The sequence below is a fragment of the Natrix helvetica genome (genome assembly GCF_964273705.1).
Source record: "Natrix helvetica genome assembly, chromosome: 1".
Classification (NCBI taxonomy): domain Eukaryota; kingdom Metazoa; phylum Chordata; class Lepidosauria; order Squamata; family Natricidae; genus Natrix; species Natrix helvetica.
In genome coordinates, this window is record NC_138548.1 from 75,054,335 (window position 1) to 75,079,654 (window position 25,320).

At 35.5% G+C, this 25,320-nt stretch overlaps 1 protein-coding gene across 4 annotated transcripts in view; it reads right to left on the reverse strand.

Annotated features, from left to right (window-relative positions):
• Positions 1–25,320, reverse strand: part of PCNX1 (pecanex 1) — a 109,270-nt gene that overhangs the window by 63,507 nt on the left and 20,443 nt on the right. For 2 of the 4 annotated variants that reach the window (XM_081934969.1, XM_081934968.1), the window contains exons 5-8: positions 24,638–24,727; positions 21,647–23,329; positions 10,694–10,826; positions 1,943–2,127 (exon numbers count right to left, since the gene is read on the reverse strand). In XM_081934969.1, coding sequence (XP_081791095.1) covers positions 1,943–2,127; positions 10,694–10,826; positions 21,647–23,329; positions 24,638–24,727 — 2,091 coding nt within the window. The remainder of the gene's footprint in view (positions 1–1,942; positions 2,128–10,693; positions 10,827–21,646; positions 23,330–24,637; positions 24,728–25,320) is intronic. The other 2 variants (XM_081934971.1, XM_081934970.1) reach the window with 1 other exon arrangement.

Genomic DNA, 25,320 nt, shown 5'->3' on the forward strand with positions numbered 1-25,320 from the left:
ACATAAGTATTTTCAAATATTTTGTGTTTCTTTAGTAATGACCTGTTCAGGCAACCTAAAGAATTAAAACTAAAATGAACAATAATAAAATGGTGGTGCAAAGGTCAGACAACTGAAAAAAAAGTATCAAAAAGTAATTATTGGTCTAAAAGCTTGTGATTTCATTCACTAGATATGCCAATACCCTGGGAAAGGTTCTTCTGATTATACAGAATTACTATGAAACAAATGTGAATTTATTTAAATCCTTGTCAATGATTTGGAAATTCAAAGGACATTGTGCAGCACATACCCAAAATTAGCATTTGTCCACAAACTATGTAATAGAAACAGTAAAAGGAGGAGTGACAGGGGCATAGTTTCCTAATTTAAAGATCTGATTTTCAACTAGGGAGTAATTTCACAGCAGGATCCTTTTGTTTATTTCCCAGGATTGTATTTTTAGGAAAATATAAAAATATTCATTTCATTTTATGACTGCTTTTTGCAGCAAAAAGAGTTTTGCATGATCAGTGAGAGACTACTATTGTTACCAATTTCTAAAAGAAACCCCACATTCCCAATTTTTTGATTCCCAGCAAAAGTACCATCAGTTAGCATAAAATTAATTACATTTCTTAAGACTTAATTTTGGGAAAATGCAAGTAGAATTGCAGCTTTAGCAAAATAGCATTTACTGTATAATTGATTTAATACTTTGTAAACTTTTTTTCTTACAATCTGCAAGTTATCATTTTAAGTATGCCCTTTTTTAAAGTCGTCAAAAAGAATTTTTTTATCAAGTTACGTTACTCTAGTTAATCATGAGATGGCAGTATTTAATTCTAGTACTTTGCAACAAGATAGAATAGAAAAGGATTGCAAAATGAAACGTCGGCAACATCTAAATAAACTGTGATCAATCTGGTCATACATAAAAACCTCTTTTCAAAAATCAAACTTGGGATGTTGCAGCAAGGGGAATCCAGGTATCCATATGTATCACATATCCCAACTCAGAACAGTTCCTATCTGAGATGGGTATTTTCTTCTACCAAGCAGGCAATGGAATGGAAGGAATGCACTTAGAGCAGTGAGGGAAGGAGGACAGCTATCTGACCAGTTATATCAGACAGATTGCCTTTACATCCACTACTGAAAGTATCAGTGCTTAAATTTAGCACTGCTTTCATGTATATGTGCACAGAGAAGCCACAATTATTTTCCACCTGATTAAAATATTAATAAGATTTTACATTGTGGATGATAATTCAGCAATCATCAGAGGTCCATGACAGATGTTATGCTCTGGTATAAATTTAAATCGTCCAACATGAAACAGATTGTGGAAGTCGTTTCTATGATAAATTGTAATTATGCTTTAATTAAAAATACGCTTGCTGGATTATTAAAGTACAAGTTGTATCATGCCTTCTCCAGGTTTATAGTTTCCATGTCCAAACATAAGTTCCAGTTCAGAATTCAGAAATGTGGATCAATGCAAAAAAATAATAATAATCACAAGTGTTAGTATTGTAAAGAGGACCATAAACAATTTACAATGGCAACATTTAACACAAAAGTGTATTAGAATAACAAAAGTTTGAAATACTATTACTTGCATTCTGCATATTAATGCTGAAAAGAGATTTATTAGAGTTCCATGCATGATTAAAATCTTTAAAATGCAAAAAGTTGAGACATGGTATTTTGATGGATTTTTATATAACTTAATTCAGTATCTTCAATCAGTGTTTTTTTTTTTAAAAAGAAACACCCCTAGATAATAATTTAACATCGGAAGTCTTGCAAAAGGGAGACCAGAAGCAATTTGCTGTAAGAAACAAACCTCAACAGTCTGAAATAAAGCCAAGGCTAAGCAAGTTTAGGTAGAATGCATTATAAGCCACAAATCTACGGAATAAACACTTTGATTGCACTAAGTTATGTAATGCCTGCATACCAAGTTCATTGTGCAAACTGCTGCTGCCGACAGCAGATGCATTGTCATGTGTTGCTTCTAACTGGACACTCCCATTTCTCACCAGCAAGGAGGTGCTAGCGCTGAGCACTGCTGCCTGGGAATGGGGGCGTGACTGGACTTTGACTTTGGCTGTGGACTGCTGCCCTTGCTGAACATCTTGAAGGCTACGAAAGAACATGGATGGTGGAAACATTACAGGGAAGAACACAGAAACAGCAGCTAGAAACCAAGTTAACACTGCATTTTGAATTAAGGTTAAAAGAGAACTGCAATACATTGAACTAGCCAATCTTTGATGAACAACACTGTTACAACATATCTAGGGAGTCAAACAAACAAAAGTTAAAATTAGCTGGATAACCATTCCAAGCAGTTTCTACACTAACTTGGAATTATTACTTCCAAAATATTTTCTGTTTCATATAGTTCTCTTCTAAGCAGTATTGGAAAGTGCAATTATATCATGATGTCAATGTCTAATGTAATATCATGGTAAGTTTTTAAAATGTAAACTTTGCTTTTTTTTGTGTGCTAACGAACAGCAAATGTTACTCTTTCATGTAAGTTTAAAGTAAACTTTGAAAAGGCTATAAGGAATAAACGCAGTTGCTCAACTTAATTTAAAAATAATATACATCTGTTGCACTAAAAATCACTTTGTTTTATTTATTTCATTTTATTACCTATTTATATAAAAGAAAACAAATTATTAGTACATGTCCAATTTCCCTTTTTTTCTACATTCCCCTCAAATGTGTTTTGTTTAAAGGTCTGTCCAAGATAAATTCAGAGATGTACATAGTGGTGAAGATAAAAACAAGAAAAATTCTTGTTGTACAAATGAATACATATGTACTACATAAAGTAGAGTGTTTCCAAATGCTGAATAAAATTGTGATATAGAAAAATTAGATGCACTGTGAAATAAACCAATTCTGCATGCAGGTATCTGATACCCTATGCTACCTATAGTTCTAGTCTAATTTCAGTTGTGACTTACAATCATAGTTATGTATCCTTGTTTTATTGCATAAAATAATAGCAATCTACCTTACAGGTAACTAAGAAATCACATTGAATAAGATTATGTAGTCTTTCAAGCCATGATTATGACTGCAATATTAGCATATTTAGTATATTATGATTGCAAAACAGCAACTTCCCAGGTTAAGAAGGTCCCAGTACAATATTACTTATTACATAATAATATTATGCAAGTTTACATACAAATTCAACTTGGTAACAGAGCTCATTCTTCAACTGGGTCCTATCTGTATAGCACATTTTAAGAAGAAGGCAAAAATTATGTATATTACAACTGAATTGAATTCTACTGGATTAAATAACTCTTACTTTTTGGTAAATTAATAATGGATACGGTATATGTATTTATATACCCCTGATATATAAATGCCTTTAAGTATCATTATTCTGTGTTCATTTATTAATTTCATATGAATAAAACTGCAATTATTTGCAGAATGTATTGTTTTCTACAATATATAGTTTTATATATGTAAAAGAAATATTGAATTTTAAAACAATCAGATTAAAAATATTAATGCTAACAGAATATATATATATATATATATATATATATATATATATATATATATATATATATATATATATATATATATATATATATATATATATATATATATATATATATATATATATATATATATATATATATATATAATGTATTTGTGTTACAACCCCTGGTATGCCCAAATATGGGAGGGAGCTCACTCCTCCCTCTTTCTGTCCTTCGGCTCATCACAGAAACCATCCAGGCAGAAACCCATATTTTTATTTTTATATATATATATAATATGACCAACAAATAACCATAAATTAATGCTTAGTTATTAATATTAGTTTCTTAGGTCCTTGTGTAACTCCGCTCCTTATCCAAATAATATTTCAGATGAAAAGAATTATTCCAAAAAAAAGGATTAAGTTTGATAAATTCACATTGCTCACAAAATTGAAGCAATATTTAAATGAGTGTAAGAGATCCATAAAAAGTTTTATACATATTTGTGTCATAATTTAATTGCCCAACTAATTACATCATTAGTGTTAGCAGTATTGATATTACCTAGCTGAGTAGTAAAAAGTCTGCAAGAAAACATCTAAGATCAGAGATCACCAAGGACTCCATAATTCAACCCTGAGCTACATATAATGCATTCTACTGATTTCTTTCATAGTTTACATACTTCTTGATTCCTATACTTAATTATCTGACCAGTCTTTCTGCAATTTAGACTTAATTTTTTAATTAAATTTTTCCCTGATTAATGTGAAGAACTCTTTCACATTTTCTCTCTTTACAGAAGGAAATGAGACAGAGGATGCTTGGTATTCTTTATGTGTTAACTGGCTCTTCCATAAAATTTGCCTTTGGGAAATAGATTCAAATGATCTTTTCCATGAAAATATTACAGGAGATTTTACATTAAAAATAACTATTAAAATAGTTTTAATTTCAAAACTGTTGACCAATAATACTATAGAACACATGCAATACATACTGTAAAATTCCATATGTTCAATATGTATAATTCCTAAAATTGTAGTAATTCTACTAATAACCTAATCATTAGAAAAATCCTATCATATTTCAGTAAAATAAATTAATAACTGAACATCAAAAATATATTTTAAAGATCTACAACTGAGTAACACGTTACATTCCAATCCATTAGAATGGGTAGCCATATTTTTAGAACTGTAATTTAATTTTTTAAAGACCTTGAGTCTCTGCTTGTTGCAGCCTTACCCCATAGTCAAAATCAGAAAAAAGATTTTAAACATCCTAACCAAGAAATAAGAGTATACTTTGTTTTACTCTAAACAGCTTGTGAAACAGATGTGGTGGTTTAGAGCATATGATGCATATAGAATTGAATTATTTAGTGCCTTTGTTTAAAATATTTTACATTTTTAATTTTTTAACAATATAATATTAATATGTATACATGCAAATACAAGAATGAAGAAGTTATTATATGTTAGTGTATATATTATCATTATCCTTTTCCAAACTTTAGAAAAAATGTATATATGCATTTATTTATATCGGGGGGAGGGGGGGATTAAATACAAATTTTATACCAAAATAGTCTATTGTAACATCAAGCTTAAAAAATACATTTCACACAAAAGTAAAATTTATCAAAATGAAATAACTCTTACAGTAATGAAGATAGATAGTCTTTGGAAACATTTCCTGCTACTTAGTCATGGCATTTAGTCTTTGTTTTGTGACATTACTTAGCAGAAGCCTTCAGGAATTACTGTACAGTTTTAATAAATATCATTTACTCTCAAGCCTTTGATATTCCATTATGTTGCACAAAAATTACAAATGAATAAATCACCTATTCTACAAGTTTCAGCCATGAACTTAATTAAAAGAGCCCTAGGAATATATTCAACAAAATATGAGAAATTATAATGGATAGGAAATCCTGTTGAAGAATATTTCCAAACGAAGTATCATGTAGCTGTGCATTCTCAATGGACATGAAAAGAAGTATCACCATGCAACATGCAAACCAGCAAGAACAGTGTTAGTTTCCATGGTCCATAAAAACATTGTTATTTGATGGTTTGGCAGTAGCCACAATTCTTTTTTTTCTATTTATATAAAATAAATAAGCTGGGCTTTGGATGCCACACAAAAACTAGTGCTGAACTCTAGACATTTTAAATTTCACCAAGTTAGAGAATTTTTTTACTTAAAGCAGTAAATGCCAGATAATGCACAGTATTTGGCTTCATAGACAAATGCTATGCTTTAGATTCAGATTCCTGTGTCTCTGGTTCTTTATTTCTGGGTTGTCTGTAATTGTTTTTATTCTGTTTCACAGGTTAAGGCAAAAAACAATAAAGCCTAGCTACCTCAAATAAAGATACAACAGAGTTCATAAATAGCTTTAATTTTTAACAAAAAATTAAAGAATGTTATAATTGTATGGAAGACAAGCTAGAACAAGCTCAGACAATTTTTCCCAAGTTGATAAAATATTTAGAAGCCCATCTAAATTTAGGTTGTAGTATCTATACTATCAATTAAGCTAGGAATCCAAATTTGCCTCAAGAACTGTGCAGGATGATACCCTTTCCCCAAATCCCATTTCTTGAGCCATGTCCTTCTCACTCAGAAGCCTTTTTCTGCTTCTGTGCAGGGAAAAAATAATAATCCTTCTCTATTCTTAGAAATGATTAACTTTTGAATGCTGAACGTCTATTGGCTAGATAATGCCTTTAGGCCAGGGAGACAATATTGTGACTGAAATTGTTCCCGACTCCTACATTTTACAGCTGAATTTAAATCTTTTGATAAGATAAGAAGGAAAAATAGATGTAAATTCAAGGGAAAGATCAACTACCTAGTTGAATTTGGAAGTTCATTAGTTTATTATTGAGGAATATTTTAACAAAGTTTGTAATGTTTAAAAATAAGAGGTCAAATACTTCAATAAATAATTGGAGTGAGAAGAAAATGTTAGACAGGTTGTTTTATTTTTTGGTCCTGTTGCTTACTTAACACATGTAATTTACTGACTTTTTCCTTCTTTAAAGTAATGAAGACACTTGGGAAAAAAAACCATCACTACTACACAATATTTAAATATGACCTAATTCTTTTCCTAATTCCTAAAAAGTCTTCTGGAGGAAAAAGTCTTGCCATGACAACAAGAAATAGGCAAGAAATAGATAAGAATTATCAGCAAATGAGATCTTTTTTTGTTAAAAGAGCAGCATAACTTTATATGAGTTCTAAATTAAAATTAGCAATAGCAGAAAGTGAAAAATGGAGCATTGCTCCCATTATTTAATTATCCAATTGTGGTCTAAAAGATACAGAAGCTGTATCAAATACGTGCCTTCATCATATTAACAAAGCTCAATCGACTGTTTTTGTGATGGAATAGCCCACCACTGAAAATGTTATTCACATAAATGGATTCCCATTAGAATTATGAGTCTATATGAAGCAGAGCAAGTTGAAGTTATCCCTTCAACGTCAGATCAGGAAACAGATTTCAAAAAACTGACTGGAACAATATTTATGTAGGCTACAGTAAAAGAATATTGAAAGGCTGAATTCTCTTCTCTGTTCCCCTTATCCTATATGAACTAGGGGAAGTCAGTCTGGGCTCCTTTCTTATGCTTCTGCTATTGCTTGGGGTCAGACTTACAACAGTTCATTTAGAGACAATGGCACTGAAAAAAGTGACTTTTAACCATTTTTCACACTTATGATCGATGTCCCATCCCCATGGTCACAATTTACATTTGGATGCTTAACAACTAGTTTGTATCTATGACAGTTACAGTGTCCCGAGATCATGTGATCCCCCTTTGTGACCTTCTGACAAGCAAAGTCAATGGGAAAGCCAGCTTCACTTAACAACTATTAATTTACTAATTTATTACTAATTTAACAACTGCAGTGATTCACTTAATTGTAGCAAGAAAATGGGGCAAAACTCACTTAACGAATTTCTCATTTAGCAACATAAATTCTGGGCTCAATTGTGGTAATACGTCAAGGACTATTTGTACCATGATGAATATATCAAAATAATTTTTATATTAAGATTATATAGTGGAAAGGGGGGCACAATGGTATAATTTTATTCCACTTACGCACAAAGCAGCATGTAAAATAGGGTTAGTTCTATACTCTTTAGAATAAAAAATGTAATGCATTTACTTTCATTAGAATTTTAATAGTAATTATACCCAGAACATTTTATTTAATTATACTGCTATGCTACCCATTAATAAGAGCTATCTGGACGATCAGTTAAACATTTCTTCTTCCTCCTCTTTTAGCACATCGGGTGTTGAGGTTAAGCATTGCAATACTAAAACATAAAAATACAAAATATGTTCCTAATATTGACAAAAATAATTTTGGAATACTTCATCAATATTCATTGAATTATCTATGACTTTATGTCCAATTTGGATTGCTCTCAAGACAGTTCTGAATAATCAAGATTAAATGACAGATTTAGAAGCTAATAAAGTTTGTTGTTCTTTTCTCTACTTCCATATAAGAAATTACTCCAATGTTATTAAGGATTTAATCTTAAAGGAAGAAATTTATCAATACTTTTCAACTAATGACTATTAGCCAACATACAGATCATCTGTAGAACATGAAATTAATTCAGATTATTGAGGCATATGCAAAATATATTTGCATACTCACTTTACATTGTGAAACGACAAGATTTCTTATTTAATGCACAATTGTGTATTTATTTATTTTATTCTTGATTGCATTATATAGTTCTGTTCCAAAACATTTTGTGCAGTCTTATATTTATACTAGTATGCCATTGGTTTTATTTCAGTATCTTATTAAAGTATCGTAACTGATTTTAATGAGGCCATTGATGCATTTCATAAGATTCTCAAGTGCAGAGGAAAAATGATGATTGCATGGAATCTCCTTTTGGCATAGGAACCATATGTACAATTCTTGGTGCTCTCTAAACTTTGCTTGTTGTATGCTTGCATGTTTTTTTCTGCTTGATTGTGTGTCCATTTAATCCCCACTTATCTGGGTGTTGGTTGAAGTGCTGACCTTTTTGTTTTCTTTTTAGTTTTTTTAGCGTATCTTTAGAATGGTGTATAAATGTGATTTATTTCTATGTTCTATTGATTGCAGATTTATCTGAATGCCAAAGTTTCTAGGAATTCCCTAGGTTTACTGGATCTGCGCAATATCGCTGTAGCACACAAACCAATTAAAGCCCCCCCAAAATCTTAAGTAAACCAAAAGATGTGTTAGCCCAAAGACTCCAAAAACAGGAGTCATCTACAACATATAGTATAAGGACTATAACAAGGACAGATGGGCAGAAGACTAGGAGAATGTACCAACTAGCAATTGGAAGACAAGATGAAAACTTAATCTCATAATTAAACTAACAGACAGAATTAATCATATTTTCAACTGGGAGCATTCTACACCAAGTCAAATTCAACAACACTAGGGAATTCCTTGAAAGTTGGCATTTAGACAAATCAGCTATCAATAGACACACAGAGACAAAAATACTAAAACATACATACCAATTTACATCCCTCTCAAGAAAGAAAAAGAAAAACGCTAAGAAGGAAACAAAAAGATCAAAACATATTCTTTGTAGCAAAAACACTAGATAAACAACATCAAATTAACATCAGAAAAACAATTAAGCAGAAAACAATGCCCTAATCAAGAAACTACCAAGAAAACCATACCCACATCACACTGTTTACTAAATGTAAACAGGGGGCAAACTACACATTCACTAATACTGATGATGCTACTTAGTCAGGTAATGAAATGTCTGCAAACAAACAACCAAACTCAGAGAGTACCAAGGACTCCATAGTTCAACCTTGAGATATATTTTCTATTCTATTGGAACCATATGTAATGTCTTCCCAAAGCATTCTGTATACATGGTTACCCACTATCCTTTCCTTAGATGCCTCTAATTTTCCATAATTGGTTAAATTAAATTTGGTAGACAAAGTAGGAAAGTACAAAGAAACAAACTTACAACTGGAAGTTGATGGAGTATAAGAAAATTAGATATGTCAGTGTTCTGTTTTGATCATGCCCAATTCCCCCTTGTTCCAGCTACATAATCTACAAGTTTGTCATGCAGTTTTCAATCCCCCCAAATTCTACATTTATGTTTTAGAAGAATAGAATAGCATTGCTCGATTTTCCTGATTCCCCCATTTCATTGCCAGACTATCACACAACATTCCAGAGGACCACTCAATCATCAGAAATAACTTTAAAAGGATGTCTAGAAGTACCTCTTAAGTGAGGATTGCTTTGGTTATCTATTGGCATCCAATCTAACAATCTGGTTTCCAAGTTGAAAAATAGATATATTTATAAATATATAAAGCACCTCAAGTGATGCTTTAGAATTTGGATGTTTTTCCAACACTGCACCAGTAATTTCTTTCTCTTGACACTTGCCTTTAATATGTATTCAGTAGCATATACAAGAGAAAATTTGTGACAACTCTGAGATAAACATTGAAGTTACAGCAGTGCTTCACAATCACAACTAATACTTATTTCAGATTTTACAACAGAAAATATTTTTATGAAATCTACACTACAATTGAGATTTATTATTTAATATTTTTATTAAATATAATAGCTAATGGATTTTAAAGCAGAAATATGTATTTAAGATTTTAAAAATCTGATATAGTTTACATTTAAAGGCTAGAGGGAGATGAATATATTGATAATGTCTCCAAAAATATTAGACTACTTTAATATATCTTGGTTTTTCTGCGTTGGTTTAATCACCCTAATAGCTCATGAATTATTTAAAGTAATCTCTACATTTAATATTTGTAGAAAAAAAAAGTAATGCATTGGGGAAAAAATAGAAACTTAAATGAAAGAGCTAATTTTAGATCAGTTTGTTAGCATTCTGGCTGTCTTAAATGACTTTCAGTAGACTAACCATTTTGAAAAGATGGACAAAATGATGAACAACCTAGTGTACACATGCACAATTGAAAAAGTATCACAAATGCATGCAGTAACAGCTTAAGGAGTTTGATTGGTGGGGGTAAGGAGAAAGGCAGAACAAAGCATGCCTACAACACCATTGGGAGTTGGTAGCAGTGATCAGCTGCATGCATGTTAGATACGGTGGAACACAAATACCATACCTGAGGGGAGAGCCGATGAGCAATGAAGGAGGGGTAGGGTTACTCCCTGCATTGTGACGGCGCCGTACTGCCTGACGCCTAAATGTGCTGCGTTCACGCCGAACTGTGACTGCTTCCTCATTGGCTTGTGCTGCTGCAGCAAGACAGACCAAGTCAAATTGAACCTCAGACCAATAATGTTTACACCATCCAATGCTATTCCCACAAATTGTTCTTTCTCCTGCAAACCAGTTGATCATTTTAGTTCACTGCCAAATAAAAACTATGAATATGAAATTTCAGACAGAGTTTAAGTCAATTTTTAAAAATAATAATTTGATTCCACAATATCAATAGTTGTAAGCACTGTTGAAAATATATCTTAATTTCAAATAAAATCTAAATTAAATAACAGTTGATTGTTTCTTTAAAAGTTATAGACAATCCTATACTAAAATTGAAATTGCTGGGTAACAATGGGGGTGTGGGGAGGGGGAACCTTAAATCTCCCTTGATTCCATGAACGAAACTTCGTGTTTCTTTGAACCTAGCTTTTAATTTGCCTAGAAGTACAAAATGGAAGCAAAAAAAATAATTCTGAGTTGCTCTTTTTCCTCTCAACAAATGTAATTATGATATGCAAAAGAGAATGTGAACTCCCTTGTGTTATTTTGTTTTTGTTATGTACCATCATTTTCAAGTTCTAGCAACTACACAGAATGATTCCCCCCCCCCAAGAACATTCTATCCCATACCTGTTCTTTCAAGTTTCCCAAATATTTCAGAACTGTTTTCTAGCAACTAATTAGCAAGCATGCCTGTCCTGGAAATATATGGCATATATTTGAAAACTGTATTTCAAATAATTAATTTAAACATTGTACACTGAATCTAAAAATATCTTCTTTAAGGATAGAGACTTGTAGAAATCCCTTGAGAATCTATGTGGTAATGAACTTCTCCCATTGATTATCCTTGGAGAGGAGTGAAAAATAGGAAGTTCAAGTAACTGGGGTTTGAAATGTTGCTGTTGGACGTTTATGAAAATAGCTTTCTTGCCTTCCTTGGAACCAGAGTTATCTGACTTCTCTTGGCTGATTCTGACAGATTCAGAAGAAGCAGGGAATCACACTTTTTAGTATGTAATTATATTGGAATAGCTGTATATACTTTGGCTTTAGAATTTAACTGCCTTCTCAAACACATTTTAACAATAGCAATAGCACTTAGACTTACATTCCACTTTTAACAGCATTTACAGCTGTATAAACTGAAATAAATAAAATATTACTTTTGAAACCGCTACTGAATTCTACTTTAAAAGAAGTGACATTCAGAAACAAAGGCCACTCATCAGACCAATGCAATTTCTTTACTGAAGGCTGTGCCCAATCATGGGATGAGAATAAAAATACAGAATTAGTTCAATTGTTACCAAGCCAAGTTCAGTACTAATCTTCTAATTCAGACACTACTGAGTACTACAGACATCTACATTCTAGAATTCAGTTTTATTATTCTATTTTTCTGCAACAGCTCAAGGCAATGTACATACCTTAATTTCACCACACCAATTTTATCCTCAAAACTAAAACGAAAATAGATTAGGGCATGAAGAACTGAACTGGGTCACCTCCAATCCCAGTCCAATATTTTAATCATTATATCTTAATGGCTTTCAGTGGTGGGGAGCAAAAGCCTCTGAGGGTGTTGATTAGCTTGGAGAAATGGGGCCTGAGGCTTGTTCTGCTTACACAGAATTTTTAGACACTGCCTACATTCATAAAAAATGCAAAACACAGCTTGATTTAGACACTCATTAGTTTGTTGAACAAGCCATTGCACCTTGGAATAAATGGTTAACCATGAATTTGTCATCATTCTAAGCCCTACATAAACATCTTCAGTTTAAAGAGAGCACGTTACTTCCCATACACTGTACATAGCTGGCTTCCCCTACAAGCAACCAGAGTGACACTTCTTAGAAATCATATTCCATGGTTCAAAAATAGATATATCTAAAAATTTCTTTTCTGACTTAGCCAAAACTTTGTACTATATACCCAAGTTCACAGAAATTTAGTGTACAACTAAACGTAAGCTACCAGAAGGAATTATACTTAATCATTTTGTGAAACAAAAGAGTTTGCAGGCAATATCCCACCAATAAAAAGAACTACTGACACTACACTTTGTATTTTAGAAAATACATGCTACTGATGCAAATAAAAACGAGAATAAAAAACCCCAGAGAACTATCCAAATTGTCCTAAATTATGCAAGTATGACAGGCCCCTCCCAATCCTAATCATCAACCACCTGGACTAGACATGAAATAACACTACTGTTCAGTATTTAGAGTTTACCTAGGCATGAGAGGCAACATCCATTCTAAAACATTTTAAATAGAATAGATGTGAAAATGTATCCAGATAATAACTTGAGGCCACAGGAGTATGGATAACCAGTAGATGCTCAGAATCCTGGTATGTTCATTTTAAAAATAAAAACCAACTGATCATTATCCTTATTTACACTAAATCACTGTAGCTATTGTGGTAAAGTTGACAGATAATACTTTTAATCAGCTTCACTTATCATATACCGTATTTATATCAGAAAATTAAGATACAGCATTGCCACTGAATACTATCATTTAAATATTAAATATTAGTGCAAGGTCAGAAGTTATGGAGAGATCTGGCCCATAGAATCACCAGGAGTTGGACACAACTGAATGGATAACATCAACATAATCAAATACTGGATGTGTTAAACTAGTCTTGCACTCAACTCTTCCATCTTAATATCTATTTTTCTCCTTAAAAATATGCTTTAGACTGTTTATTGTCCATTAATATAGCTCAGTTAAAAAGGAAATGAATAGCTGCACATGGATAAACAAAACTTCATGATGTCCACCCACCACAGAATCTTATACTGAGATCAGGCAGGCCTCAGAAACAAAGCATTTCTACCACCAACTGGAGTCATATACATCTAGCTTGGCATTCCACTCACTACCAAGATTGGCAGTTCTCCCTGGTGTTATCAAATACGAATATTTATTTGTCCGTTTTTCCCCCCCCAGGAATTTATTGAATTTCACATGCTTTTATCATAAAGTGCTTTGAAATTTCCTGTAAAAATAAAAAGTACACACAAATTATATTAACTAAATAAGTATAAATCATATTGAGCACTGAAACATTTTAAATCTCTACTGGGTTCCTCACTCAAGACTATCACACTCATTCTGCTACTGTTTTCTTCTCATTCCTTTGGACAGGAAACATGTAATGGATAGGTTTGTATAAATTATATAGGCTCCTTTTAGAAAAGAGTATTTCTTCTCAAAATAGATCATCACATTTTATTGGCAAGCATTTATATGTGTGTGTATATATAAATTCATAATCTCACGTAACAATTTTTATGTCTTCTCAAAATAGATGACATAACAATTATATTTAATTCCTGGCTTTTTCAACCATATTCATGAACTTAACTAAATCCTATGAATATTTTAAAATTGAAACAGGTGAATTTTGTTCCAGATTTAGGTAAATTATTCATGAAGGCCCTTTGTTGAATTATTTCAACAAAGTCTTAATATTTTTTTCAAAGGAAATAGTAATCTGATATTAATGTGAATCTGTTGTTTTACAAAATCCATGGGGGTGGGCAGATATAAAGAGGTAAAAGAGAAAATTGTAGATTTTAAAAGTTGAACTCCAAGATTTCAAAAAACATTACTGGCAAAACATCTTCTCATTATGTACTGCACAAGTTAGCATACAAGGTACAAAGAAAAAAACCTATTTAAAACGAAACATTAGTTGGTTTTATTTTTTCCAATGTTGAACATAAACTAAACTGGCATTGTATTCAGAAAATCATATTTTTTCACAGCCAAGGAAAGAATAAATTTCATATAATGTTACATTATTTTAAAATAGTGCTATCATATTGTTTCTTATATACCTTACATTTGCTTCTCTTTTTCAATCCATTACTACACTCATTTTGACATTTTTTCCAGCCCTTGAATTTAAATATACCAACAAGTTGGCATCTATATTGCAAATAGAACCAAGAACATTTACAATTTGGAAAACAATGAAGAATATGGACTTTCCATTACAAGTGGAGCAAGTATTGGAAACAATGTAACTAAATAAACCCAAAGTAGTTATTACTCTGAAAAAAATATTGCTGAGGCTGACAGAATAATAGGAGATTGACCATTGGCTTACCTGAAGGGTCCTTTTCTGTGCACTGCGGGAGAGTCCAAGCAATGGGTTAAATCAGTCTGGTTGCCCTAGGAATGAGGAATTTTTTTCCTTGACCACGCCTCCTGGTGTTGCTTGGCCCCAGAATTTTGAGAAGGTCTGGAACCCATGAAGTCTGGAAGCGTGATGAAGAAGTAAAGGAAAGTCCAAGTTGACACGACGGTCACGAATCCCTGGACAGAGAAGCCAGGGTGGGTTGGACTCTCCCGCAGTGCACAGAAAAGGACCCTTCAGGTAAGCCAATGGTCATTTTCCTGTGCACTGCTTGGAGAATCCAAGCAATGGGACATACCCAAGTTATATGTCACTAGGGCGGGCAGAAGGTCAGTCCCAGGATTCGGTCATGGAAACAACCGCCTGGAGAACCTGCCTGCCGAACGAGGCTTCGGCCGAAGCATACATATCCAATTTATAGTTCTTGACAAAGGGCGATGGCGAAGACCAGGTAGCCGCTCTGCAGATGTCATCAATGGTAACCTGGGTGGCCCAGGTGTGGCAGCGCTCCTTGTGGAATGAGCGGTAATGTGTCAAGGTACTCTCCTGATGTTCATATGCAGCTGCAATGCATGCTCTCAGCCACCTGCCGACCGTAGATGTCACCTTCTTACCCAAGGAGCCTGGCTGGAATGACACAAAGAGGGCCTCTGATCTGCGGAAGTCTGCAGAACGCTTGATGTATATCCGCAGGGCCTGTCTGACGTCCAACTTTTGTCAAACACATTCCCTTGGGTGGTTGGGGGCGGGCAGAAGTTAGGTAGGATGACTTCTTGCGCCCTATGGAACCAGATGTTGATCTTTGGGATGAAGGCAGGGTCCAGACGCAGTACGACCCTGTCTGGATGGATGACACAAAGGTCCTCCTGGACCGATAGAGTCGCCAGCTCTGATATGCGTGTCGCAGATGTTATTGCGTGTTATTGCGTGAGGGTTTAAGGTGAGGTGTCGAAGTGACGTTGTACATAGAGGCTAGAGGGTGACAGACCCGCCTGGCAGTAGGGGGAGTCTCCTGCCTGGTCTAAGAAGTACTGGGAACAACGGGCACTTGGTCTCGTCTCTGCATCCCCTCGGCTATGCCTTGAGAGATGGTGTGGGCGACAACCGCCTGCATGTGGACGGATAACTTGGGTTCCTGAGCTAAACCAGTGTCCGGCCCAATAGTGTCCCTGGAAGAAGGAGGACCTTGTTGGGCGAGGGTAGAACCAGTAAGCCCCCCAGGGTTGGGCCCCACAAGAGTGGGCCCTGAGTCAGAAACATACAAAGGGGTAGGAGAAACCGGGTCTGCCAGAGACCTATCCAGGGATAGATCCTGGGATTCCACCTCAATCACAGACAGGTGATCCCCCCTTGGGGGTGGTAGAAGGATCGGCTCAACTCAAGGAGTGGGCTGAGGGGCCTCCCTCGCTGCCTGGTGCTGGGCCTTCTCAAACTGCTTATCGAGAGCCCGCTGCTGCCTCTCTGCATCCCTAGCCACCGCCGCGGAAGGTGTTTTATAGGGATGACTATCCTGACTGGCTACCCTGCCCTTCCTTGCCCCTGCCTGTGGAAGTTCCCTTGCTAGGGGCCTGTGAGGGACCTGGTCGACCGTCAAGGGAGTCAGATGGGCCAGGTTGCTCCATGGCCTGGTGGCACGATCTTCAGACAAGAAGGCCAAGGCAGGTGGGGATCAGGTGGGGATGGAGACTCTGGTGGCTGACACTGGATCTGATGACCAGCAGGTATCGTGGAATCAGGAACAGTTCGTGAAAAAAATGCCAGAAGAGAAAGCTGGGGCTCTGCAAATGTGTCCAATGAAAATCCAGCCACTCAGCAGAGGTGAGAAGGTGGAAAAGCAACCGAGGCTACAAGACCAGGCAGATAAGGCAGGGAGAGACAGTGGAGATAATTGAGAAGCCCTCCCTGTGCTGGTGTATGACCATCAGGTGGCCAAGACACCAGCGCTGCTTGGGAAGACATTGTGGATGGCAGTGACCCAGCCGGAGACCCAAAACAGGGCCAGCTAACCACCCTGCGGCTATCTGCTGAAGTGTGGCTGAGCAGGAAATCTGATTGAAAAAGGCGCGAAATTAAGCCTTTCCAAAATGGCCACTGCTCCGGTGCAAGGGTGGAGGAAGATAAGATGGCGGCCACGCATTTTAAAGCAGCCACGCACCTCTCCACGGCAGGCTGTGCCTTCCCAGAGGCAAGAAAACCGGAAAAACTCAACAACAAAGCAAACCGCCGCCAGCCACCTTGCCACCTTGCCACCCTGCCGCGCTTTAAAGCTGATTCGGCAGCTCTCCGCTGCAGTCCAAAGGCGGCGCGACAAGCAGAGCACCCACCACCACCACGCCTACCTCCGAATCTTAAGGAGAAAATCAACGATGGTGAAAAAAAATTCAAATCTACACTAAGTAAGGGGTAAAATAAAGCACAAATAAGGACAAGGAAAAAGAAAAAGGGGAATACGTAGTAGGAGAGTCCAAGCCTAGGATAAATTAAGCTGGAGTTCAAAAAACAAGTCCTGAACGGGCGACTGAGGAAAAATTCTGGGGCCAAGCAACACCAGGAGGCGTGGCCAACGAAAAAGATTCCTTAGTCCTAGGGCAACCAGACTGATTTAACCCGTTGCTTGGACTCTCCAAGCAGTGCACAGGAAAATTATATTTCTATGCTAAGTACTATGGGGAAATAAAATCTGAATCTCTTTTCTTCTGAAAATACCGCTGCATATACTTCTCATATTCCACCTCCTACAATGTTTTACATTTCTAACTCAGCTCCAGCAAGTTACAGAAGAACATAAAGTAACTCTTGTATCTTACATTTTGACCTAAATTTAAATGGCAGCAATTAATTCCTAAAGTTTGCTTTTGGCAGATATGAATGACAGATGTTTATATAAAATAAGCCAATATAACGACTACTGTGCGCATAAGGCATCAGTTCTTTACAGACAGAAGATAAATTACAATATTTACCCAAAAGGAAAATTATTCTGAATTTAAGATGATTGATACTTCTCTTGGAATGACAGAAAAAAGGTCATTTGACTCTGTTACCATATTCCCAGTGAACATATATTTCTTTATAGTAAAGATACGTGAGGGTGGGGGGAGGCAATTCTTCCTATCGTATAAATATCACTGTTTGTATTACAATGAATTACTGTATGTCCAACTGAAGTCATAAGAACCACACCACAAAATTCTAAACTATGCATTGGATCTTACTTATATCTCCAGACCAGTTCTGGAACCCTTGCAAGTTACAAGTTTATTATGAAACCTCATCATTGAGGATACTATAACTGTTAATAATTGCCAAAGTGAGCATTATAACTTTCTTCACTTCTGAAAGTAGAATTGTTTGACTGCACTCTATTCATAAGAAAATTTAGTATGGTTAACCATAAATAATGAACCTATTAGTCATCTATTATGCTAGTGAATGATGTCAACACTGGATGAGAAAACCTTTCTTTCGGAGAATTTATATCAAGGGAAGCTGGAATAAACTTAATACTGTGCCAGTTGCTAATCATGAGTATCATAATCTGATGAGTTCATGCATATCACGAATCTCATGAGATCACGGAGATTTTACCTCCCAGCTATTTCAGTTTTAAAGCAACCAAGATCTGGTTAGTGTGTTTGCTAACAATAATTAGCTCAAGGTACACTTGACAAACCCTCATTGATTCATGATGGAAAAAGTCATACAAAACAGTAGAGGATTCTCCATAAGCTAACTTGGCCTGTTAGCACTGTTACATTTGGATCCAATCAGCAAAAAAGTGGAAATTGGAGGATCAAATTGAAATTGATATTTTATTGATTAGATGAACACAGAAACAACTTAACTGGAGTAGTATTCTTAATAATTAAGATATTAGAAGACAACAAATATATTATAAATGCAAGAAAATGCTATTTTAAATTCAGCCTCTTTGCATTATCAATTCTGATTATTGCTAGAATAGCATATTCTTAGTTATGAAAGCACTTCATTCCAACATGATGCAATAAAATTGATCTATAGTTTCTTAAAAATGAACAGGTACACTTTAAAAAAAATGATGCTAAGGACTAGCAAACAAGTCTAAGACACTATTATTATATGATTGTCTACAAAGAAAACAATGTTAATAATACAATACAATACAATACTAGAGTTGGAAGGGACCTTGGAGGTCTTCTAGTCCAACACCCTGCCTAGGCAGGAAACCCTATACCATTTCAGGCAAATAATTTTTAACATAAAAGCTTGGGAATCATGATATCCTTCTAGTCCAAGCATTTCAGTTTGCAATACAACTAATCAAACTGCATTGCAAAGACTGTTAACATTTCTATTTGCTATATCTCTTTATGATGAAATAAAAATGGAAGAATAAGCCTTTCTTCATCACTGATTATGATAATACTTATATTATCAATTTATACTTATATTTTGTTGAATTATTAAAATATTTCATGTGAAAAAACAGTGATTGTCTTTCCATTTAACTGCAAATACTTTAAAGATGAAGCATCAGCTACTTTGGTAAACAAAGTGGGATAAAATTCAAATATATAAAAAGTCACACACACACACACACACACACACACACACACACAGTATAAATAACCATGTTATGCTAATTAAACTCAAACAGCCAGTCAATGTAAGTTATCAGAAACCCTCTCAATTCAGATTTCTATTAACAGTTATATTAATTGGTCAAGTTATACCGTTAGAAGAACATATTATATTATATTATGTTATAACGTATAAGTTATATTCAATGGCACTATTTATTGTTTAAAACATACAAGATACTAGTGAGGAAATGCTTACAAACCAGAACTGTCAATTGGAGATGCTTTTCTTTCTGCCACTTTATTGTTCTAAGTTGTGTTTGATCATTGGCAACTTTATATGAAAGCTCAGGTTTATGCAAAGCATAATGATTTTGCAAGAATTTCTAAACTGGAAGGTGCTTGTGTGCTTGTGATATGCTGCTACTACAGGTAGTCCTCAACTTACGATGACAATCCAGCCCAAAGGTTATGTTGCTAAGTGAGATAATTGTTAAGTGAATTTTGCCCTATTTTAACAATTTTTCTTGCCCCATTTGTTAAGTGAATCAACACAGTTGTTAAATTAGTAACATGGTTGTTAAGTGAACCTGTTTTCCCCATTGACTTTGCTTGTCAGAAGGTTGCAAAAGATGATCAGGTGATCCAGGGACACTCCAACCGTCATAAATGTGAGTCAGTTGTCAAGAATCCAAATGTAAGTCACATGGCCATGGGGATGCTGCAACGATCATCAGTGTGAAAAATGGTCATGTAACTTTTTTCAGTGCTGTTGTAAGCCGAGGACTGCCTGTACTAATAGACTTCAGCTTTCTTGACTGTCAGGTATGTTTAAAAGTGAGCTAAAGTGGAACTTGAACAGACCTATCAAGCAAATAACTAACTAGCCCCTAATGTGTTTAAAGAATCAAACAGTCATTTTAGGAAAAGAAAAATCTCCTTGATCTTCAAAAGCCTTGGCCAATAGGGCAAAGAGAAGGCAAAGAGTTGGTTTCATTGTCCTCAAAAACAAACATGGATCTTAAATCTACTGCATATACATACATACATACATACATACATACATACATACATACATGCTTTAGAAGAAATTATTATCTGTTTAATACTTGCACTAATTCAGGATTAAAATATACATTGCAACCATGTTCCACTGGAATATTTGGCCATGATGAAAGCAATATAAAAACTGTTATATTGAAGAAACTACACACATATTAAGAGCTAACTTATGGGACTCACAAAAAGGACAGATGGTACCACACTACAAAAGAAAAGAAATCTGTGTTTTGTTCAGTCATGACAATAACACAGAGATGCAACAGAAAAACTTGAAAAGAAAGATGTTACACATATTTAAGAGCTTTAAGTAGTAGAATGCAAATATGTTCAACTTTACCTCATTATTACAGATGAAACATGATAAAAGTAAATATTTTACTAGATGACAAATACAAAGCATCATATACTTGGGTACCAATAAGCCCACAGATACCTCATTGGGCACCTGTCAGATTGCCTATCCTGCTTGGCTTTTTAAAATTGATGTTTTTGGCACTAGGCTGTAATTACTGGCACTTAGGCTTCTAATATTGTTGTCATTTACCATAATCACAGCAATTCTTAGAAAATTAATACAACTGATAGATTTAATTATTATTATTTATTTGGAAGTGTGCTCACTAGATCAGAAAATAAATGGTAACCAGAGGTGGTAGGGATTGTATTCTTCGATAGCAGGGAACAACTTCAGCAGTTTGTGTTTTGACAACTAGGTATTTGTGAGAAGGCCTGCCAAGACATCCGTTTTGTGAAAGCATCAATACCACATTTTCAACATTCCAATGTGCCCAGCGGACCTCAATAATTCTGAACAGTTTGTATTTGTTCAACCTGTCTCAGTTTGTGTTAAGGGATCCAATATTAGCAACAGTAATGTTGTACTATTTACTATGTAATGCTAATTGAGCTCAGAATAGCATCAGCATAAAATGATCTCAAAATGTAAAACACACATAATATAGATGACCTGCAAGAAGTTGACATTTCTTATAAGCCAGTGCAGACTATGTAGAGAACAACCACACTGATAGACAGTGTTACATCTAAGTATTCCAGTTACTTACCAATGCTTCCCTTCTCCTGATCTTCTCTTTCAGTAAACATAGGCTGGTTTGGTAAGCTATTTCTAGAGCGAGTGACTGATTCTAGTTGTGAAGCCCTTCCCAACAGAGATAGCTCATCAAGCACCTCTCCCTCTTTGGCCTCTAAGTCAGATTTAGAAGTTGTTAGTTGTTTTATTGTATCTGGCATCATTAGATTTGGATCATTCAAACAGGCTACTGCACCACTATCCAAGCTTAATACCCTGGTACGACTCTTGGCACTGTATGTACTATGAGTCTGTCGGGTTGAATGCTTTTTGACAATTGCATCAGTGCCCAAGTGAATTTTGTAAGAATTTTCCAAGTCTGTGCCTCTCTCTTTGGCAATATATTTTGTCTTTAGGGCATTGAATTTTCCTTCAGGAGACTGGCATGAATGAGAGGTTGTGCTGGAAGAGCTATCACTGCTGAACTGGTGGGCTGACTGCATACTTGAAGTTCGGCTCAAATCACTTTGATCACTTGAGTCTTCATCATGGCAAAAACCTGCACTGTGGGGCTTGGTAGCAGATACCCCTCGGAAGGAAATATACTCTTTGTGTCGACTTGTGTCAAAACTACTCGCCCGTTTTTTCCCTGTCCTTCTCCTGCTGGATTTTTGAACTGAAGCTGTCCGATGGATTAAGCTACAGGATTTAGGACGCACATCCCCCTCCTTCTGCTTTTCTACCATTTCCTTAAAAGTTCTTGAGTCAACCACAGAAGATTTCTCTTTGTGTTCATCTCTTTTCACAGTAGGGTTTCCGGGAGACTGTTCTGCTTGTGTTGTTAGTTCATTAGCATGAGGATTCTTATTTGCTTCTTCTGAAGCAGAGGTACTAAGGGTCCTCTGATTGTGCATCTCCTCTGATGCATTCAGGCATTCTTCTACTTGAATGCAACTGCTGGTGTTAGTTTCAACTATAGTTCTTTCCTTGCTCGTCCTTTTGTTAGTAGCAATGTGACAGTCCTCAGAATCAAGAGCAGAGTCTTTTTTCTTGCTGCTTTTTTTCTCTTCGTTAGGTGACACCTCATGGTCTGACAACATGCTTTCTATATGAGTAGAACTTGTCTGCTCACTTTTATAGCTGCTGACAGTACTGATGGTGTCACGGTCAGTCCCACTACAATAACTCTCTGTTGAGCCACTACTTCTTGTACTCAGACTTCTCAGGCTATCAACACTTTTATCTGCTTGTAGAGATTTACTCCTGCTGCTTTTGACTAGCAGTTGTGGACTGCTGCATTTTAGAATATCATCTAGTTGAAATACACCAGAGACACATGAGTTCTCAGCTAATGATTCTTTGGATTCTGTTCGAGGCTTGCAAGCTTCTAATTCACTGACAGTATCCAGCCCCCGCCTTTGCTGATAGAGAGGAAAGTCATTTAGTGATACATCTGGAAATGCAACAGCTGAACTGGAAGTCCTTGGCACACCTCGTGGCCTATGATCTTTCCTGTAGGAGTGTGAATGCAAAGGGACAAGAGAAGCCATTTCAGTATCACATGCATTAGACACAGAAGGATCTATATGCTGATTAGGAAGGCACACTTTATCAGTACTGTCTCTTGATAACTCCTGTGCAGTTGACAATGAGGGCTGAATGGATACAAAGGAATCAACGGAGACCAGATGAAAAGTCTTCCGATCAGCTGTCAAATCTGTTTGTTTAAAAAAATGAAGCAACATTAAGAATTTTGCATATTACTCTCACTGCTTATAAAACATATTCTAGAATTTTTTTCCAGCTGTGTGAATAGAGAATCTGCTCTAACAAATTTAATTAAAATCCACACTTCTTTTTGTTTTCTTAGTTATTCATCATTCAGAAAACCTATGCATAAGAATATCACAGTCTACCAAAACCCTAAACGATAACCGAGACAACAAGGACCCAAGAGGTAAATAAGTATTTTACAATGTATAGGTAGTTATTAGCTTACAACCATTAATTCAGTGACCATTCTAAGTTACAGTGTCTGATTGAAGAGATTGATGACCAATATCCAGGTTACAGCTGTTGAAGCATCCCTGGGGTCACATGATCAAATTTTGGGTGCTTGGGGGCCTGCCTGTAATGATAACCACAAAAACATTGCAAGTCCCCCCCCAAACCATCTATCTTTCCCCATCTATGCCCTTCCTACAGCCACAGGGTTGTGATGAACCAAGATGTCCTGAGCCACAGTGCCCAGCTTGGTGGCAGCAGTCAAAAGGGCAGAGATGAGGGTCATAGGTGTAAGGGGGAAATTGAAAATGCAATCCCTTACTTATCAAGAGCAGGAGCTGGGAAAACAATAGGAGCTTACCCGGTCATGTGGAGCTCGGGTCTCGAAGCTGGGCTGTCAGCTTTCCAGCTGACAAGCTCAGAGTCTTTAACCACTGAGCCATTGTGCCCCCATAGTTAAATAATAAAATAATGTGAATAAAATATTGTAAGTAATCAGTCTTGATAATTACAATAAGCTAACTTTTTGATGAAATCCAGATAACAAAAACAAGTCATTAATATTGCATGAATATTATGCTAAGTTCATTAGCTCACTTGACTGCAGATCTGGAAGCATGCAAAATATAACATATGGATATGTGTGAAAATCACTCCATCAAGTCTGTTGTAGAGCAGTCTTTTTTTTTAAAGTGTTTAATTCTAACTCTTCGCAAGCTACTTTCATTAAGATTCATATCACTAGCATATGAATCCACAGAGAAAAATACTTATGACACATCTAACACCCTCTGAGGCTTGCTAGAAAAAAATTAAAAGACTTTAGAATAGCAAAAGACTTCAGATGTAATCACCATAACTTTAGACTTGATTATATAACAGATAAAATGATCAGTTAATACAGCAAGCTACAGTTAAATGACTATTATTTTGCAAATACAAAATTAAGACAGTTATTATTTGTTTTACTAAAAAAGTAACATGGATATAATGCATAAGAGGTTGAACAAGACATTCATACCTTGCTCTTCGCTCCCTTCTTTACAAAGACTAGAACTCTGGCCAAGACTCAGACTGATATCATCAGAAGTCTTTGCAGTATCTGTATCACCTAAGTAGTAGAAATAATGTTAGCTCAGAAATCACCACCCTATATGCCTAAAGGAAAATAGAATTTAAAAAGTGTTTTTAATTCTCTACATATAGTTATAATGATCTAAATTATATACTTTAACCTGTATAACATCAGCAGGGACACTGTTGCATTAATGTAAGATTTCACTGCGACAGCACAACTAAGAAAACGTAAAGATAATAGGGCATCTCCACCATATTAAATTACATTATGTTGCTGGCTAATATGCCTGTGCAACAACAAAACTGATGAGAGAAAAGACACATCATGGAAGATTAAGAGAGTTTGCTAGTGTAACATCCACTATTCCCTTTATCTTCATCATTGACCATTAGCCCTGTTACTATCCCTGGTTTACCATCTATCGACCATCTGCTTTTATTGTCTCCCTACTGTTTTTCTACTGCCCACCCATCCTTTGACCATCTTTTGACCATCCTTTGACCATCTATAGACCATTTACAGACTGATGGACTGGTCTGCTACACCCATTATCCCCACCCAGGACTTATGGCCTTTTATCATCAGTATCCAGACCCTGGCTCCCTATATCCCTCTGCATTTCCCTT